Raw genomic sequence first — 20,185 nt, 5'->3', positions numbered from 1 at the left:
CCATGGTGCTCCATGAGGAAGGTCAGGAGGCCCAGTCCTGAGGGCCTGAGATTTAGGACCAGCAACTCTAGTGTTCCTATCAGTTGCACCTCTCAGGGTCATCCCCAGGAAGCCTCTATTATCTTGAGTCAGATTAATCTAAGCTCTGGGGTCAGATAACTTGTGTTAAAATCTTGACTTCATCATTCATTGGCCATTTGGCTTTGGGCCAGTTACTTTATTCCTTTGTACCTTGTTCTCTTGTCTCTAAAATGGGACTATTTTGAGCTATCATTAGACAACATTTCTAAGATGTCCCCCCACCATGTAGATATGCAGTGTATATTAATCTCCTTTCTCCAGGAGATACTGTGTCCCTGGAAACCCATATTCCCAATGGCTTGGTGTTCACCAGAGGCTCTTCTTTGATGGCACATCCTTGGGGAGCATAAACATTTTCTTGTCATGGCCCCTTAGCCACCTAACCCCTGGGCAGAGGCTCCACCCTCCCCATACACTCTGTTCTTAGACTTCACAGGGCATCAGGAAGTTTAGAAAATACTTTGAGGAGATAAGAAACTGTTAGATGAAAATTTAGCACCCTCCTCTGCCTCCCACCCACTCTTCAGATCATTGACTCAGGTCATGCTGGGAGGTGTCCAAGGAACTGAAGTCAGGGGAATACTGACACTCACTTATTAGTAGCCCTGGAAAGATCACTTTCCTCTCTGGGCCTCATTTCCTTCTCTCAAAAAATGCTCAGAGGTTGACTTCCCTGACCTTCAGGAGCTTTCCGCCTGCATTCATCAAGTCTCTAATGAATAGGAAAAAGTGTTGGATCTGCCACTCTGCCCCACACCAAAATCAAGTGAACAACCGAAGCAAATCAAGATCCCTGGGAGGTGACTGCACTCCTTCCAAGATGCCCTCAGATTGGGAGAAAGGGTATTCAATGAAGTGGGTCACCTGACCAGGCCCTGCAAGGATACACTTAGCTAGGGCACCCAGACCTGACAGTCAGATCTCTGTCTCTGGCTTCATCAGATACAACAATGGCCCCAAGAGGGAGGTGACCATGGTCTGCATGGATGGCGGGAGCAGGATGTGCACTGACATGGCCAGATTCAAGGATGCATCAACATAGCATGATTCAGGGAGAAATCTCCATGACAGGTAACTCCCTAGAGGATGTGCTGGGTTTTTGTCAGATCTTCATACACTCTGTGCCTCTGGGAACTGTCCCTTGCCCCAAAAGGATGTGTAGTGCAAGGGGCTACCCTGCCCAGTCCCCCCGCATGGGGCAACTTCCTCCTAGGGCTTAGCTTTCCCCCAGAGAGCAGACCACAGCACTTCAAGGTGGGTCCTTGAGATTGGCATAGTCAGGGCCCAGGCTTATCCCAGCCCAGCCATGGAAGAGAATCGCGACACTGCCTGAAGGCAATAAAAACCCGAATCCATGCTTCATCTCAGAAGTCAGCTTTTTATTTCCGGGTCCAGGGCCCGGGAAGGGGAGTTTGTTGAGCTAAAGCATCGTTGCTCTCTTTCCAGGAAATGTTGTGAGCTGCAGTGAAAGCTCGAGATGTTGCATTTTTTTTTTTTTCAACTCAAGCATGTGTTTTTCAAAAATATCATCCTTCTCCCCCCCCCCCCCACTAATTTTAGAATCAGACCAAAGCCAAGCTACTGTCCTCTGTTTCTGTTGGGAAAATACTATATTTATTCGAGATGCAGAAGCGTGTCTCTGCAAACCTCCAATTGCTTCAGGAAAACAAATCTGCTTTAGACTATACAGAAACCATGATACAAAATTTATTTCATGCTCGAATCGCTTTGCATAACATTGGGCATGCAGTTTTTTACTCTGAAGTACTAAATTGCATACATCGCCAGGTTGTGCCTTGGTAAAGGTGGAGGAGGTTGCCCCTCCTGTGGTCCTGAACTTTTGGTACTCTACATCCTGGTTTTAAAATAACACTTGGAAAATCCATATGGTGCTGATTATTTACTATGAACAATTTATTATGAAAGTTGGTCACACTGGATCTACACACCGATATGATGAGTGATTCAACCTAGACTAGCCGCTGCCAGGGGTCTTGGGGAGACGTCCGCTGGGTCACAAGCATGCCAAACAGAGAGGAAAGAAGGCGGCAGTGCGAGTTTCCACAATTCTATTTGGAGCAAAGTTCTCAGTTTCCGTGTGAGAGATGAACTATGAAGGTGAGGTCAATATGACCAATGACTGACCGACTGCCCTTTTTGGAACCTTTACTCTCGATCTTGTGTACAAAAGGGGAAGCAATTTGTTCCCCATCTCCATCCTTCCTCCCCGGTCCCCCACTCCCAGAAATGTACAGGTTTCTACTGAACACTGTTACAGTTTGGCTCCAACAATGTGTGTAAAAGTAAAGAGCTCTGAAAGAAAATATAGGACTTTTTCTTTTTCTTTTTGTTATTGTTGTTGAGGGTAATCATACAGTTGCAGGGAGGTTGGTGGGTTTGGTTTGCTGGGTTTTCTGTTTAACTTCATGCAAGTCATGCTAAGGAACCCCTCCACCCTCCCTCCCCAAATAAAATAAAATTTTTAAAAATGAAAAGAAGGAAAAGAAATCCTCTACGGTCAGTTACCATTTGGCCGTAGGAAAAGCTACGTCCGTCCTAGCACAATGCCTGGGCCACTCGGACTCGTCCGGCAAACCTGCATGGCGTGAATTTACTCTGTCCGAGGGTGAGGAGGGGCTGCAGGTCCACCCAGATGCTTAATAGCCACCAGTGTCCTCGGCCAAGCCGCCTGGTCAAGTCACTCTCACAGCCTCTGTCGGCATATACTTAGCAATGACAGGGCTTTCTTTGCAAAGATCTGTATGTAAAGAATACAATTAACACTTGAGCTTCTCTTCTCGGCTTTCCCATCCCGCTTGGTACTTAGTTTTTAAGGAAGGAGGAGGAAAGACAGAACAGCCGCATGCAGAGGCAGGCAGGTTCTTCTCCAGCTGGCTGGTTTCCCATGCAGCGAGCCAGCCTAGCAGCCTCTTTCTCTCCCTCCTGAGGAAACCGGTGGAGTCCCTATTTCTTCTCCTACTCTGAGTCCAAACACCTGGACTCAGAAAACATCTGCAGGGCTTATGGCTCTGAATCAGCCTGAGAAAAGCAAGTCCTTGGTGGCTGTCAGGACTCCATGAGAGCTGGGGCTGGTGAACAGGGCTAGGGCACAAAGACTCTGGCTCCTAAGGCCACGTGGGCTTGGGAGACAGTGACACCTGTGAACAGTGGTTGCTGCTGGGCTCCCCAGTTGCTCCAGGGAGATGGGGCTGCTTCTGTCCCACATTCCCATGGCTTCTGGAAAGATAGCAGGAGACTCCCTTGTCTGCTCTTTTAGGCCACATCAACTGAGCCAACATTCAAGATGAAGGAAACAGGCAGCCCAGGAGAACTTACTGGAAATGGTCTCCCTGTTTCCCCCTTATTCTCCAGGGTGGCCCCTGCTCCTAAACATTCTAGAGACTCCACCTGGTAAAAAGCCAGTTGCAAAGGGGAGCAGCAGACCCATCCATGGACAGTGCCAAGAATGGGGCCTCCCCAAGGATGGCAGCCCTCCACCATGCAGCACCATGCGGGGAGTGGTACACCGCACTGAGGTCCGAGGGACCTCAGGCAGGGCAAAGAAGCAAGGACCAGCCTAGATCAGGTGGCACAACTAAGCACTAGTGACCCAAAGGACTTTCTCTCATCTCACTGAACACTGCCTCTCCTCTTCTAGGTCTGCCTTTGATTTCAAAATCTGTTTTCTTCTCGAATCTGGTTTCAAATACTGAAGCAGTTGACAATGGCCACAAGCTACACCAATTATTACCCTCAAAAATCTGACTACTTGACTGACCCTTCATTGGCATGCACCCGTGTGAGCGTGTGAGGCACTCCAAGACATGCAGAGCTGCCTAGCCAGCCTGCTGCACAGAGAAAGGCTTGCCCTGCCTTCCAGCCCAGCCGTGCCTGGAGCCTTGCCCTAGAGTGCTCTGCAGCCCAACCCGTCCTCTCCCCAGCCCATGCTCAAGCTCTAACAGAAGCCTGTCTCCATCATGTCAGCCTGAAGTTCTGACTGTGCAGAGAACTTGAGCAAAGGCTACCACTGGTCTCAGTCTTTGCCAACCACAAGGGGGCGCTGAGCACACCAGCAGTGGCCAATGGGCACTGGCGATGGAAGGGGCTGTACAGAGTCCTGCTTACCCACCTCCTCCTGGTAAGTTTTCTATCTGCCACTAGTAATACTCTATCTGCCACTGGCATACACCTTACCTCTGCAAGGACAATGGCCTTATGCCCAAGCCCTGAAGCCACCTCTCTCTTCATGCCTTCCCTCTTTCTGACTTGTGGATTCTTATTAAAGGATGCCTCTTCCATAACATGGATCTTGGGTAGATAAGTTTACAGGGTCCTGGCTATGCCAGGCCCCTCTCACCATCTTCCTCAATCAAGGGAGAAGAGAGATCACTTTGCCTGTGGACCTGACTGCCCCTGTCAAACCAACCTAATGAAGTCGAGGCTGCTCCTGCATCCCTGGGTGCACCCTGCCTTCAGGTGCACCCACAGTCAGCCAGCCTGTGCCAATTCCCTTTCTACTATTTAGCTCAGTACTGACCCACAGCTGCCTGGGCCTCAGGTTTTCTCTGCCAGCCTGACATCTCACTTGGGAGAAAGGAACTCTGACCAACCCTGGGGGACTCCCTCCATCCTTGCCCCCCTTACTGTGCCTGCCTGCCCCTCAGCATCCCTTGCCCGCCGCCCTGCCCACCCACCTGCAGGAGCGCGAGGCGGGCCCGGCCGATGCATAGTGCTCCAGCTTCCTCTACATACCCTTTCTCATTCCTCCACCAGGTGGGCACGCGTACTCCCCGGTTGATAAGAGGAAGCAGGGTCCGTATCTCTCGCGGGTGCCCGAGCGCGTAAAGGGCAGGCCCTCATCGGGAGTGAGGGCCTGGTCTATGTGGGGGCAGTCTTCGTTCGCCAGCGCGGCCTTCGCCACCTCCCCATTCAGTTTGGAATCTTCAAACATATAAGCAGAAGCTATTGAGACACTGAAAACTGTTTAGTGAGCGGGGGGACAGGCCAGAGGAGGGGCATTTGACAAAGGGAAGCCCATCCCTAAGGATGGAAAAGTGGGCAGGTCATGGAGTAGGGTGCAAGGTTTGGGGAGGCCTCAGCTCGTTCAGGCAGCCCACAGGCTGCCCACCGTGCTGGGAAGGGAGAAGGGGCTCCTGGGTTTGCTCAAAGTTTGCAAAAAGATGAATTGGTGATGGGCCCCGCATGCAGTGCTGGGGGCCAGGCCCAGGGCCCAAGGCAGGGCCAATGAGACAGCATGGTGTGGATGTGGTCATGGGGAGAGGGCCAGACACAGAGCTCAGGGAGAAGACAGACAGACACGCAGAAATGCTCCAATCCAAAGAGGCAGACTTCCAGACCCCCTTCTGCCACTGACCAGAGCCCAACTACCTTCCATTGACACTCAGCCAACCAGTCAGACTTCTCCCCATCCAGACCCCACCTGATTTTCTCCACTCCACCTCTGTTTGGATTCCATCTGATCACTTGGTTCATTCTGTTCTCCCATATACACACACTCTGATTTCTCTGCCACCCACCACCCCCCACAACTCCATATGGACTCTATTTGGTTGCTCTGATGTCCCATCCTCTGTACAGACTAGGCCTGCTCATACCTGTTACTCTGTCCCCACAAGGACCTAATCTGATCACTCTGTCCCCTGTACAGACTAGGCCTGGGTACATCTTCTATTCTGTCCCCATAAGGACCCAATATGGTCATTCTGACTCCCCATCCCCTGTGCAGACTAGGCTTGGTCACACATTTTACTCTGCCCTGCACTCAGATCCAATTTGACCACTCCATATGCTTGGTCCCCATGCAGACCCACACTGACCACTCAGTCCACTCTGCTCCCCACACACACCAAGCCAGCATCGTTGCCCACAGGCTCTGGCAGGCCTGGTCAGCTCGCACAGGCACAACAGGGATGTATGCATGAGGCTTGATGGTGGGACATGGATGTGGGAGGGGCTCCCATTCCTGTCTCCTCTGTCAGTGTCCCCGGCAAAGCAGAGCAAATGGATGTGTTGAAGACAACAGTGGCTGATGGACTTGGGTGGAGAAAATTCAAGTCTTGGCCTCTGTGGTCGCCTGAGAAGGAAGCTGGGAGGAGGTCAGGGAGCACATTTGCTGGGGGCAATGTGTGGCCAGAGCAAGGAACCCTGTCTCTCCCAATACCAGGAGCAGAGTGGTGGCAGCTTGGGTTGGCCAAGGTGGCCTTTGCCCTTGCCCCATCACTTTTAGGGACTAAGCCTGTCCCATGCTGTCGGCTCTCAAAGAGGATCTTTCTGGCCAGGGTGCAGCCAACTTAAACACTGCATCTAGAGTGGAAGCCCTTTTGTGGAAGGAAACCAACATGAGCAACCATGTTAGGGGAGACTCTATTAAAGAGGGGGAAAGCCAGAGACAATTTCCACCCGAGTTGACACTTTCCCATGATCCTGTTCACATCATGTAACTACACGCAGAGTGATCCTTTCCCGCGTGCACACACTTGGCGTACACGTGGGTGGGATCATCACCCGTGTACACATCATGTCACTACAAAGAGGCAGTCAGTCAAAAGAGAAATGGACCAATCAGGTTTATTCATTAAAGCAAATCCAAAAAAAAAAAAAACCCATCATAATTTTGGAACTTAAAAAAGTCTCTCATACAAGATGGCAAAGCATTTCACGTACAGTGCGTTTCTTGACAAATCCCAGGGGCTTTACTCCCCAATTTACTCTGAACCAGAAAGGCCAGTTACCAAGGAAACTCTGACACCATGTGACTGGGGCTGGGGGCTGCCTAGCTCCCTGGGGCGTGTCTGCAGGCACACGTGTGTGCTCACAGACACGCTAGAGGGCCTGCACTCTGGTTGGCCCTTGTCTCCCTCCCCAGGGATCTCAGGGCAGAGGAGTGTGCTGGGCAGAGGGGAAGGAAACAGTATGAAGTGGAAGTAAATGAGGCTGTGGCAGTTGGGACCTTAGTACCCTGCATGAGTTTCCCTTCAGGAGAAGGCCAGTAGGCCCTCCCAGGCAGCAGCTCCCTCTAGGAGGGGCCTGAGAGCTTGTTCTCTTTCTTGGCCATGATCTATCAATGGAAGTGACCACGGCCTGCAGTTCTTATCCAGAAGAGCTGCCCCTCTCTGCCTCTGCCTCCACCAAGATGGTGCAGAGACTTTCCTCTAGCTCTGCCCACAAGTCCCCGTGCCCCAAGGACTCCCAAATCCCACAACTTTAAAGGGCCCAAGTTGGGGCTCATTTTCCCTGAAGGGGCAGGGGCAAGGAGCAACCACCAGGGGTCCTTGGGGGGATTCCCAGGACACTCTTGAGCCTGCTTTTTCGTTCAGCCTTGATCTTTGAGGAGGAAACTAGGACTGAGTGGCTGCTGGTTTGTCTGCAGTTCGGGATACTCTCAGAAACTGGGGCATCCTCCTTCTCCATCTCCAGTAGGGTGACAGGAAAGACCCAACTGTCTAAATCTGGGGAACCAATGAAAAGGACCACAGATTCAAACTCAACCAAGATTCCCCACCCGCTGCCCCAGTCCATCTTTGGATGAGATGGCAGCTAGAAGCCTCGGTTCCCACCAGCTTTCCAGAGGGCTGGGGGCCCTGCCTCCTCTGGCTCAGGGCCCCCGAGCCCCTACTAGACCCACAGGCTGCAATGATGAAATGACAACATGGGCAGCATCTCAGAGATGGTTTCCAGGCTTTGAAATGGGCTGAGATGAGTGTCCGCAAGAGGGTCATTTTTTTTTAAACTTTGGAGCAAGGAGAACTGTGTGGTGGGGCCCTCAGCCAGCAGGCTGCCTTTACTGCCCGTCTCCAGGCACCGCGACGTACTTACTGTTCACACCAGCATGGGCGCCCGCGGCGCACGCAGGGCTGGGGTGGGGTGGGGGTTTCTGGGCATTTCCCTGGGTATGCCCCAAGGGATCTGCCCAGCTGGGGATTCAGGGGAAAACATCCCGGGCTAAATGGGGACAGTCTGTGAGAAAGACATTCACGAAAACCAGCACAAGTCATGCAACAAAACGAGGAGAGAGAGAGAGAGAGAGAAGAGAGGGAGACATGATTAGTGGAGAGAGAGAAAGACAGAATGTGAACAACATGGAAAAGAACACCCATGCCTGGCCTTCCGAGTCAGCGCACTTCTCCACTGCTTCTCCCTTAGCCCACCTAGGGACAACAAGGACCCTATTCAGGGTCCACGCTGCCAACTCTGCTGCTGGGCCCACACAGACTTTTCAGCCCCACATCCTGCCTGGTCAACTCTGCCCCCAATCCTATCACCCTCCCTGCCCCGAGGCTAGCACCACTTCCTGGGCAGCCACTGCAGCCCACCAGGAGACAGGCGGAGGGATCAGAGATAGGGGACTTTGTACTCTGCTCTCAGGGGAGGAACCCCTCACCCAAAAATGACCCAGAGGCCTCAGTGGTCCCAGTAAGCTGAGGTAGGGGCTTCTCTGGGACCTCACTGGTGCCCTGCATACATACCACCATCCCTCTTTCCTCGCCATTCCTGCTCACCTATGATGAGACCCTGCATTCCTGAACGCGGCACCACAAAGGATCAACCCACATCACAGCAGCAGAGATGGACAAGACACATGTGAATGAACATGGCAGAACAAAGGGAGTACTCTAAGCTGCCTAGAACAGGTGGTCTGGCCCTGGCTGCCCCTTTTAGTGAAAGAGGTGGCTTCTTCTGGGTCACCAGTGACCCAGGCTGGGCCTGTCTGGCCTCCCCCTATGAGGACCCACAGTCAAGTTGACAACAAGGTCCTTGACAATTTCTCAGGACAAGACTCCCAACACCGAGGCCATCAGCCATGGCTCAGAGGAGGAGGTCAGAACAAACCTGGGACAGACGCACAGACTGAGGTTTCAGGAGTGGCCAAGAGGTGGAGGGGAAAGGAAGGTGCAACTGCCCAGCTAGGAGGACTGCTTCAGTCCTGGGCCCAGCCTGGGCATGAAGGTGAGAGTGGGATGCCCTCAGGGCCCACATATTGCACTTGGTCCCACAGGTCTCAGAAGTGAAACTGGAGAACCCTGGGTTTTATGGAACTATTGACTTGCCCTTGGAAAGGCCTGGATGGAGTTTGCTGCATTTCACCTGCCAAAATCCCTGGAGGGTCTGGTCTCTACCCACCACCACCACTACCTTCCTTGCCTCTGGCTTCTCCCTCACTCTCTCACAGGTTCCAAGCAGAAACAGAGGAAAATGGGAAGGGAGGCCAGGACACAGAGATGAGGCAGGACACTCCCCTAGGAGCCACATCCTACTGGTGGCACATAATTCAGGTCTCACATGCCTGGAGGGAGGTGTGTTCTGGTGAGGGATGAGGCTCAGAGTGGAAACGGGGTCTCGGAGCCTGGTTGGGGGGGGGGGGCGTCTGAACATTAGGTCAGCACCAACACCACCAGGTGCTTGGGAAGGAGATGGGAACACAGTAAGAGGGATGAGGTAGAGGGGGGAAGGCAGGAGGGTCTAGGCATCTAGGTTCCAGAGGGCACCCAAACATCTCCTTAGCTATAGAACTATCCAAACCCCAGAGCTCTTGGGGTCTCAGAAACCTGAAGCCAGAGCGAAGTGTCTCCCAGGGGCAGGGCTGCCAAGGCTGGGGAAGGACTGTGGAACTCAGGGGAATCCCTCCCACAGGAGTGCAGGTCTGCTGCAGCATGGGAATGGGGCTTTGTCCCTGGAAGTAGCTGGTTTGTAAGCCTGAATACACACATCCATGTTCCTGTGTGTGTGTGTCCTCAGCACTTGGATAATATCACCATTTGTCTAGGCATACAGAGGAATCTGAGCCTGCCTGGAGTGAAATGGAGATCCTTGACTGGCTGGTGTGCGGCTCCTAAGCTTGGATACCAGTCCTGAAAGATGGAGAGTCAAGAAGGATGCAGAGGAAGGGCTAAGTAGTGTCATGATGGCACCCCTCAGGCTGAGCATGCTGGGGCCCATAGTGGAGCTGAAAGCTAGGCCAGCCCAGACCTTCCCCCAGAGCCCCAGGAACTGTCCTTGCCCTGATGGTGGATCCTGTGGTGAAATGGCTAGCTAATCTGAAGAAGAGGGGTGGGGCAGGGCTTTCTATGGACAGTCATGACTTGGCTGGAAGACTTTCCCCACCCCAGGCCCCTGTTTCAGCCTCTGAGACCCCTGTCCACCCTCTGGCCCAGCCCAAGACACTAGCCATGTTCCTCTCAAGTGCTTACAGAAATCCCAGGGGAGAGGGTATAGGGGAGGGCAAAGGGGCAGAGAAGCGGGCCTTGGGAATACTGCTCTGGCTGGCCTAGCTATGGGATGAAGCCTAAACAGGATGAGGATGAGGGAGTGGGTCAGAGAGCACATGGGCAGGGAAGGAGATCAATCACCACTGGGGGAGGCCAACTGAACCAAAGGGAAACTTCCTCATCTGGGTCTGAGCTAGTCTGCAACCCCCATGCCAGACCTGGGCTTGGGGATGTCCTTCACAGACTAACCTCTCCTGTCAACCTCGTGCTCACCCGGGTATTCCTTCTTAGCTCATTGTTGTCATTCTTCTCTGGGTTATCCAATCCTTTGAGATCCCTGTGTCCACAGAATAAGTCGATGGTATTCCATGGGTAGAGGTAGACTATGGGCTTTATATCTTCAGACCAGAGCCCCATGATCAACTTTATGTGCTATGTGCAGATTCTCATAAAACTGAGATAGTCCCATAATGAACCACTAGCCATGGAATATTAGAATATATCCCATGGTGACTAGTATTGTTTCATGGCCCCCCTCCCCCCCAGCCCCCAGTGAATTCACGGGAAAGTGGTTGTACACTGGTTGGGATGTCTAGTATTGCTGCTGCAGTCCCTACCACCGGACATGGGAACAACCCTTGGTGGAGACTGTTGCTGGTCTGTAGCGCTTTCATCTAAGCTGCCCAGGGTGGTGGCCCCCCTAATCCTTTGCTCACCAGCCGCTTCCATCAGGTCACCAGAAACTCCCACTGGACCATCAACCCCAACAGACACCGTGAAAGCCAGAGTCACTCCAACAGGTTCCTAAAGATAAATGCTAAACTCTAGAGTGGTGGTAGAAGATGAGTTGGTTCGGCATGCTATGGGTAAGTAAGCTTGTCACAGATGGCTAGGGGCATCTCCTAAGAAGGACCTGGAGCTAGACAGCCGGAATCAGAGCAGGAATCTACTCAGCTATGGAGACGGTTCTTGTGGGGCTGAGAATCTACTGCCTTTGCAGGGATCCTCCTGCCCAGACCCCATGAACAATTTCTGCTGTCTACACAGCCTAAAGGATGCTGTGGTAAGGACCAAATCAGAAGCTACCTGGCATCTCCGAATCATACCCGCCCCCATCCTGCCCCAACACTGGGTCAGTAGCCTGAGTCAGAGACTCACACTTGACTCCTGCGCACATGAGCAGCAGCCCCCGGGGCTCCTGCTAAGATAGTCCTCAGTAACTCCACGGGCCATGTGGTCTCTTCAGAACGTCACGAGACCAACCGCATCAACCTCCTTACCCGGGGCCACCAGTGAGGTTCCTCTAGCAGGCTCTTGCCTTCTGAATTTGGCTGCCAGCATCTCCCTGGGCCCCCAGGCTCCACACCTCGAGACTGAGTGCAGGGTCCGGGGTCGCCCACAGAACTAAGGAAGCAGTTTGACTGAATCTGGAATCATCGCTACAGGGGGCGGAGGTGAAAGGTCAGATCGACATGCCTCTAAGAGGTTTCCTACCTGCTCTGTTAATTTCTAAAATTTCTTCCTGGGCCAGCGGACATGTGTCACTCTGAGTACTGTGGTGTGGAGAGTTTACGACAGATTTACAATAATTGGGAGATCCCAGCTGCGGTGGCCGCGGAATATGCTTCTTTTTTTTCTTTGGTAGTTTCTGCTTAGCCATGGCTAAGGAGTAATACATCCCAAAATTGTTCACGATGACAGGCACGGGCATGGCAATGGTCAGCACGCCTGCCAGTGCGCACAGTGCTCCCACCAACATGCCAGACCATGTCTGCGGGTACATGTCTCCGTAGCCCAGTGTCGTCATGGTGACCACGGCCCACCAGAAGCCAATGGGGATGTTCTTAAAGTGCGTGTGCTCACTGGCACTGGGGTCGTTGGGCTGTGCCCCTATCCTCTCGGCATAGTAGATCATGGTGGCAAAGATGAGCACGCCCAGGGCCAGGAAGATGATGAGCAGCAGGAACTCGTTGGTGCTGGCACGGAGTGTGTGGCCCAGGACACGCAGGCCCACGAAGTGGCGGGTCAGCTTGAAGATGCGCAGGATGCGCACGAAGCGGACAACACGCAGGAAGCCCAGGACATCCTTGGCAGCCTTGGAGGACAGGCCGCTTAGGCCCACCTCCAGGTAGAAGGGGAGGATGGCCACAAAGTCAATGATGTTGAGCGAGTTCTTGATGAACTCAACCTTGTTGGGGCAGAAGACAACACGCATGAGGAACTCAAAGGTGAACCACACCACGCAGACGCCCTCGATGTAGGTGAGGAAGGCCTCTGTCTCCGCTTCCCTGTAGTAGCGCACTTGCGTGCCATTCTGAACATTCTCAATCTCTGTCTTGTTCACGATAGGATTGAAGCGCTCGTGGGTCTCCAGGCAGAAGGTGGTGATGGAGACCAGGATGAAGAACAGGGAGGCAAAGGCCACATACTGTGGGCAAGAAACACAGAGTGTCAGAGGGGAAGCCCTCCCACCCAGACTACAGAAAGCTGGGTCCAGGCAGAGGGCCAGAGCAGGGGAAGATACCCACTGAGGGCCCCTTCCAACATGACCTTAGCTGACATGCCACATTTTCCTCAGTAGAGGGATGTGCACTACTGCCAGGCCCAGCTGGTAAAACCCTCCTCCTTGATCTTCCATACTTTCTTACCCCCATTGCCAGCCAGACACTGAAGCCCTAGGGGCCAGCAGTCACCAGAGGGAAGGAGCCTGGGTCCCTGGAAAGAAAGACATCCACTAAATACCCTCATTGAACCTGAGTGGGAAATAAACTTCTGTTGTCTTAAACTACTGCAATTTGGAGGTGATTTGTTAAAGAGTTAGCTACCCTGACTAATCATGGTGACCTGGCTTGCTGGAATTGAAGATTGCAAAGAAATGAGAGGGGCAGCTGTAGGGGCATCAGCTATTCAGGGGCTGCATTTCTCATCTTTCTTTTATCCAACTCCTGTCTATTTCCATCAAGGAGTGTCAAGATCGCACCCCAGGTCAGCAGCAGAAGGCAGCCACAAAGCCTCTGGCAATTGCCTGAGTTTGCTATGATGACCACCCCCCACTGTGGGGGGTCCACACTGGGAGTCTCAGAATGACCCAGTCTGGGTTGACTGTGACCAAGGGGCCTGGCACTTGATCTTGCAGGGATCTGGGAACTAAGAACTGTACGGATTTTTTAAACCACATTGTGGACTAGGGGAGAGGAGGGGGAAGAAGGGGGGACAGAGTCAGGTTGTCAGAATGACCATCCATCTGTCCACTCATGCTTCTTTCCTTCTACCTCTCTCCCTCCCTTCCTTTCTTCCATCTGTTCACCCATTCACACTCCTTCCTGTCCTCCTTCCTTTGTGTGCTCGTTCTACCCTTCCTTCCCTTACTTTCTACCACCATTCTTCTTCCCTTCCCTCCTCTTTTCTTTTTATAACCCCTTCCTCTTTTTCCCTTCCTTTCCTTTCACCTGTCCATCCACCTATTGGTTCATTCCTCCATCCTTTTTTCTTGGCAATCTTCACCAGGCACAAGGTTATGACAAGCACAGAGTTGAACAAAAATGGTCCTTCACCCTGATAGCTGGTGGTGAAGGACCATACAGAGATGAGTATACAATGCACGGGGCTTAAAGATGAGCCCCCTCAGTCCCAAGAAGGGCTGGGAAAAGGTGAGAACAATTTGTACACCCTTGAGAGAGGCAGGTAGAGGCCGCAGCCATGTCTTCCAACTCCAGAAAGCTCTGTCTTCAAGATGCAGATAGTGTTCAGACCTGGGAGTCTACAGAGAAAGATCAGGAAAGCAAGGCAGAGGCAACTGGAAGAGGCTACCACCTCAGACTCAAGCTCACCAAGCTCCCGAACTCTTTCCATCAATAGAGTAACCAAATCTCTTGGAGCTAAAAAGTACACCCCTGGGCTGGGGATGTAGCTCAGTGGTAGAGCAGCACTTGCCTAGAATGTACAAGGCCCTGGGTTCAATCTCTAGTACTAGGGGGAAAAATCCCCATCCGCTGGTATCTGGTCCCCAATTTCTTCTGGGGGCTCTATTTTGGAGCTTGGCACTCACGATCCAGACTCCTTAAGGATAGGTGATGCCCCTTGCCTGGGCCTTGTTCTGAGTGGAGAGGAATATGCACCCTGTGAAAGTCTGAGGGCATCTCAGAGGCACAGCCCATGGCACCCGGAGTTCCTGATCTGACCAAAGGTGAAGCCAGGAGGTACCTCCTTTCTTGATGCACCACCAGCCAGGACATCCTTATCCCGAGCTCTCCCACTTCCATTCCCCTCTGTGTTCTCTCTCAACCGGGCCACCCCCCATCAACAGATTTAAGGCTTCATTCTTAGCCACACTGCCATCAGAAGGAGCTGCCCATGGGAATCCCAGCTCTGCCCATGCTGCCTACAGAGAAAAGCCCGAACTCCCCAGCCTGAAACATGAGACTCTCCATGCCCTGGCCTCACTTGGCTTTTCAAGGTCCTCTTCCTACATGTCCCCAACATTCATATCATGTGAAATTCTCTGCCATTTCTGACCGCAGTGTCTTCCCCATTTTCATGGCTTTGCACCTGCTATTCCTTCTATGGGAGACAGAGTGTCCCTTCCAATCTGTCTGGGAAAATCCCATTCATCCTTCATTAATATCTCTTCCCCTGGGGTGAGGCTCTCATTGGCACTGCGGTCTCTATAAGGCTGTAAATAAAGGGACTCCCCAAGGAGTCTCTATATTCACCCTAGAGAGACAGAGAATCTGTCTCCAACCCTGGCTCTTTAGTGACTAGGGAGGCTTGTGGGAATAGACCAGAGAGGACATTGATATCGCAGGAGCCTTCTAACTCCCGGGTGCCCTTGCAGGCCCTCTAGCTTTCTTCTCATTTGCCCTACCTCACTACAGATCCTGATGGGAAAACTGAGGCCCAGAAGGAGGTCAGGCCTTGTAAGATTTGTATAGAAAAGTCCTTAGTTTTCCAGGATTAACTGTAGCCTGATATCCACTGCCCAAGGAGTGGGGAGATGAAGGGAATGCAGTAGAAACCAAGCCTAGAGCCAGACACCTAAGATTTCTTCCCCTGCTGAAGAACTAGAAGAGTGGAGGCTAGGCCTTCTTCCCTACAGAGGCTCCCTGGGTGCCTGCTTTCTTGGCTTCTGCTGCCTCAAAGCATGGCCATCATCCCTCATAGGCAGAGCTCTAGCAACATTCAGGTTTGAGAGGACCCTTAGAGGGCTGTGGAGCAAGCCACTCCTGATTCGCTCAGACTCCAACATTCTCCAAATCCAGAGACTAGTAGGTGGACAACCAAGGACACAGCCAAAGTGACAGCAGTCAAGCCTCCAGTTCTCTCTGCTCATGCCTAGGGCTGGCTGAGCTCAAGAAGGAGGAAAGCAGAGCTTGAGGACCTACCATGAACCTTGTACTGACATATGTTAAGAAGGAAGCCAGGTACCAAGAGGTTAAAGGACTAAGCCTAGGTTTGAAAGCCAGTGAGGAGCTGAGACTGGACCCAGGTTTACCAAGCTTTGCAACCTGAGCTCTGACCTCCAAGTCTCCAAAGCTCCTGAGGCAAAAGAACACAACTCATCCCACTTTGCAGCTGGCCTGATTATGTCTGGATGGTTCCATCCTGGAGCTTGGTACCCACAGCCCAGCTCTCCCTGAGAGCTCCCTTATGACAGACACAGCATGGCACCTGGGCCCACAGGCAGGAGCTCAGACACATTGGAATCATTCTTAGGCCTCATTGCCCACAACTTGCTAGGACCTGGGGCAGGAGCAGCTCTCTGGATGGGCTCCTGTGATGACAGCATCCTTCGATAGCCTAGACTGTGTCCCTGCCTGGTTTCTTTCTTCCACTGAGAAGAAGACCTGAACTTTCTGGGGAGCTGAGCCAATGGGACAGGGAAGGGTGTGGGCATAGGTGTGGGCTTAGGCCTGGGATCAGCTGACCCCTGGCAGGGAGGGAAGCCCTGCTTAGCAGGCCCAGAATGATAATCCTTGAGCAGCAGCTGCAGGACCCTGGGCTTATCAATCCAGGGCAAGGGCAGGGAGGTTGCACCCCCATGAGCTGTCTGCCTCCAAATCCCCAGTCACCCAGAAACATGAAACTGTCACCCACAGACCACAGACACAACCACTACCCAGAGAACATACCTCACCTGTCACCTAAGCACCAACACTGAGCACAAGGACACACGAACCACAGCTCAATGCCTGGTCACACACATAGAATGTGAGAGCCCAAGTAGAGTCACTGAGTCACGTCACTGTACACCAAACAGATATACCCAGGTGCTAGATCAAAAGGCACAAATGCACGTGCATACACACAATTCATGCAGATACACACAAGAGCACACAGACGATGCAGTGGTGGCACCATGCAGCATACTTACGAGCACACAGACCCCAGGCACTGCTCTGCCCACCCTGCCCCACTGGAAGGTGATGTTCACCTCTCCCCCACACCATGGGTAGGTACAGCTCTCTTTGCCTTTGCCTCCCTGGCCCTTCCTGAGCTTGCCTGCTCAAGACAATGCTGGCTCTGGACTTCCTGTCCCTGGGCCTTGATCCTCATCCCAGGGCCTCCTGATCTCCCATCACCTGCCAGGTCTTGTTTCTTCCACCCCACTCTTGCAGCAGCTGAGCCCCACCACACCCATGGCCTGTTGTGAAGCCTGTCCCTTCTGGGCTCCTAGTCTGACTAGAGGCACCAAGGGACCTTTGCCAGCCAGCCTGGGGGCAACTGTCACACCACCTGGCCGACTCTGTGGCTGTAAAATTTCAAGACAATGTAGGAGAGATTGCCTGACAATGTGACATAAACCCAAGCTGGTAGTTTCTGGCTCTTTTTATTTTTTCCAGAACCAAATCACTAACTGTGAGAGACCCACCAATTGTGTTCTAGAAAGTGGTAGCCATGGCAACAGAGCGAGGCATCCCATTTCTATGGTAACCTGGGTGGTAAAGCTGTTGGCTGTAAAGTCAGACAAACCTACTAACGATCTGTTGACTTAAGAAGATGTTTTATAAATCACCAAGTTATTTTTATCATAACCCCACCCCAAAACCATAAATCAGAAAGGCAATTTACTATCTATTAAAATGACCAATATGTGCTATGACTTTCATTTATGAATTATTTATGCCACACTCATCTTCAGAAAATTGTGCTTGCCTTTCAGAGCTGTTCAAGGGTTTGCCTTGGGGATCCGTGTTCTTGCAGTTCATTGTTTCAGGAATAAGGTGCTGGTTGTAACATGGTGCAGCGACCAACATTCTGGCCTGGCTGCTCACTTGCTGTGTTACCTTGGCATGTCATTTCCCTTCTCTGGGCCTTAATGTCATCAAGGTTAAAGTGAGGGTTGGACTTGGTCCCTTCTGAGGATTCTGAGGCAAAGCAAGGTTGCAGGCAGTGGGGGCAGGGGGTAACGCACATGATGGCTGACCAGGGGAGCCCTGGCTGATGTCCAGGCCCCAGGCCCCCAGAGGCTCCAGGTCAATTTTTCCACCTAATTAAATCTGCCCCACGGGGGTGTGCAGCATTTGAGTTAATCCATGTGGAGTCAGTGATGCAGAGCAGACGGGATGGGCAATTGTCCTAAATAAATTGTCAGTTGAGTTGGGTTTGGAAACTGAATTAGAGTTGTCTGGACTTTCTTGGGCTGGACGTGCCCGCAGTGTGCTGGACTGGCCAGTGCTGTGATGGAGGATGAGGGGAAGAGACTCTTTGGGATATGGTCTCTTTTTTTTTGTTCTATTCAATGCCTCCACCATGAAGCTGGAGAGGCCAGGGCACCGTGTGTGGGTCCCACCTGCTCCTGCTCTCTGCTCCTTCCTGCTGGCTCCTGCAGGTGGGCGGGAGGAGCTCCCTGCACAGTCCCCTGTGCTGGAGCGGGAGAGTGTGAATGTGTATAGGAACTGGGCCCTATGAGAGCCTGTTGGAAGGCAGTGTGTAAATGCAGAGCAGGGGTTTACATGGCGAAGGTGTCTCTCTGTGATCTGACTCCAGGCCTCTCCACAGAGTTTTGCTTATTAAGTGGTCGCTGTGTGTGATTCATGTGGGTTGGAAAAGTGTGGGTGGGAGGAAAATATGAGGTGTGTGAGTGTGTGTGTGAGGGTAGGTGTTGAGTGGCATGTGTGTGCATGCATATGGAGAAATGTATGCGGTGGGGTGTATGTACCAGGCAATATATGGTTTGGGGTGTGTACACGGCTCTGTGCACATGTGCATGGGGTATGGTATGTTTATGTGTACACACATACATGTATGCAGACATGTATGATTTGTATACATGTGTGTAGATGTGTACTCACAACTATACACATCTATAAGGATATATTTGTTTTGTGGTATGTGTGCATCTGTATATTGGGCTATGTGTGAGTTTTGGCATATAAATACATGTATGTGTGCAAGGGTCTGCACATGGTAAGGATATGTGGCTTCTGGTATGTAGGGGTATATGCATGAGTGGGTATGGAGCTCTATATGGGATGTGGCATATGTGCATGTTTGGGTGTGTACATATTCAAAGACATGTGTGGTCTGTGGTGTGCATGTGTGTGTGCATGTGTGGGGTAAATCTTGGGGGCAGTGTGTATGCATGCATATACATGCACATGTATGGGGTTATGCATGATTTGTGGTGCGTGTGTATGTATGGATTATCTCCAAGAGAGATCAGAATCTGGCTGGGGACACTGAACTCAGCCCAGGGTCCTGATCCTTTTCCATCCGAAAGATGGTCATTCATACACTAGCCCAAGAAGAAGGACAGACAAGGTGGGATAGGGAAAAGGCCCCTGAGTTGGCCCAGCAAAAGGTGGCAGGGAAGTTGGCTAGGGGGTACCCAGCTCAGAATCCCTGCTTCCTATACTGACACTCTCCATCCTGGCTTCCAACCTGATGTGGGGCCAGGACAACAACAGGCAGCAGCCAGGCCTGAGAGTCCAGACCCCCAGACAGAGTGATAACTGCCTTTGAGATTTGTTCTCATGATCCTAGACCTAGGTCACATTGGAAAGAGCCATCCTGACAGCTGGCCTGGGAAATCCTGAGGTGTTAAGGCTTCCCATGATGTTTTCACCTCAAGAAGCATATTTTGCATATATAACATGCACACATCCTTAAAATAATATTTCTTCCCACATCCTCAATATGGTCATATTATTGACATAATGATATGCCGTAAGTCAGTGGTGTGATGGACTTGCAGAAATGTGACCACTAGAAACACAGGGCACCAAGACAGAGGAGCTTGCAGAGGTTTCTATGAAGAGGCTACTTGTCAGGGAATGGAGAAATGGAGGAACAGTAAAGGATGGGACCTATCCAATGTTGCAGGGCTCTCAGGATGACCAGAGATGGGTATATTCTCCTGAAACACCCTCATTGGTCCCCAGAGTAGTCTTCTGTCACTGTGGCCTCTGAGCTTTTGCACAGGCAAGTATCCTCCCCACCCTCCAGACCTCTTGAATTCCCCAGATGCAACCTGCCTTCTAGATCCCAGGCCAAAAGCAGCTCATGTCCTTCTGTCAAAGGAGGTAGCAACTGGAGCAGAAATGACAGTACCCTGACATTGGGCCAACCTGACTTTCAGGTCTGGCTCGTCTTTGGGTGACCTTGGAGCATCCCTGCCTCCCAGGTGGCCGTGCTGATGAAATTGAACAACACACAGAGGGTCAGAGGTGGGGGTTCCAGCCCACCATCAGTCCTGAGAATGCTGTCTCCTACCCTTCTGCCCTGGTGCTCCTGCCACAATCCTGCACTGAGCATAGCATTAGAGTATCTATGATGTAGAAAAGCCTAGAATCTTACAGCCCGGGAAAAGGAACCTATGAGCTGTGAGGCATCTGGGAAACTAAGGCCTGAAACACTGCCACGGTCCTCAAGAGAGCCAC

The 20,185-nt window shown here is 52.0% G+C and overlaps 1 protein-coding gene across 1 annotated transcript in view; it reads right to left on the bottom strand.

Annotated features, from left to right (window-relative positions):
* Positions 1-1,572: 1,572 nt before the first annotated feature.
* The window catches only part of Kcnc1 (potassium voltage-gated channel subfamily C member 1), a 42,979-nt gene continuing 24,366 nt past the window's right edge, over positions 1,573-20,185 (bottom strand). Inside the window, exons 2-4 of the mRNA XM_076846960.2 lie at positions 11,802-12,735; positions 4,834-5,022; positions 1,573-2,839 (exon numbers count right to left, since the gene is read on the bottom strand). Coding sequence (XP_076703075.1) covers positions 2,775-2,839; positions 4,834-5,022; positions 11,802-12,735 — 1,188 coding nt within the window. The 3' untranslated portion in view covers positions 1,573-2,774. The remainder of the gene's footprint in view (positions 2,840-4,833; positions 5,023-11,801; positions 12,736-20,185) is intronic.

Source organism: Callospermophilus lateralis, chromosome 2 (assembly GCF_048772815.1).
Source record: "Callospermophilus lateralis isolate mCalLat2 chromosome 2, mCalLat2.hap1, whole genome shotgun sequence".
NCBI lineage: Eukaryota > Metazoa > Chordata > Mammalia > Rodentia > Sciuridae > Callospermophilus > Callospermophilus lateralis.
Note: the sequence above shows the minus strand (reverse complement) of the source record. Positions and strands in the feature narration are given on the sequence as shown.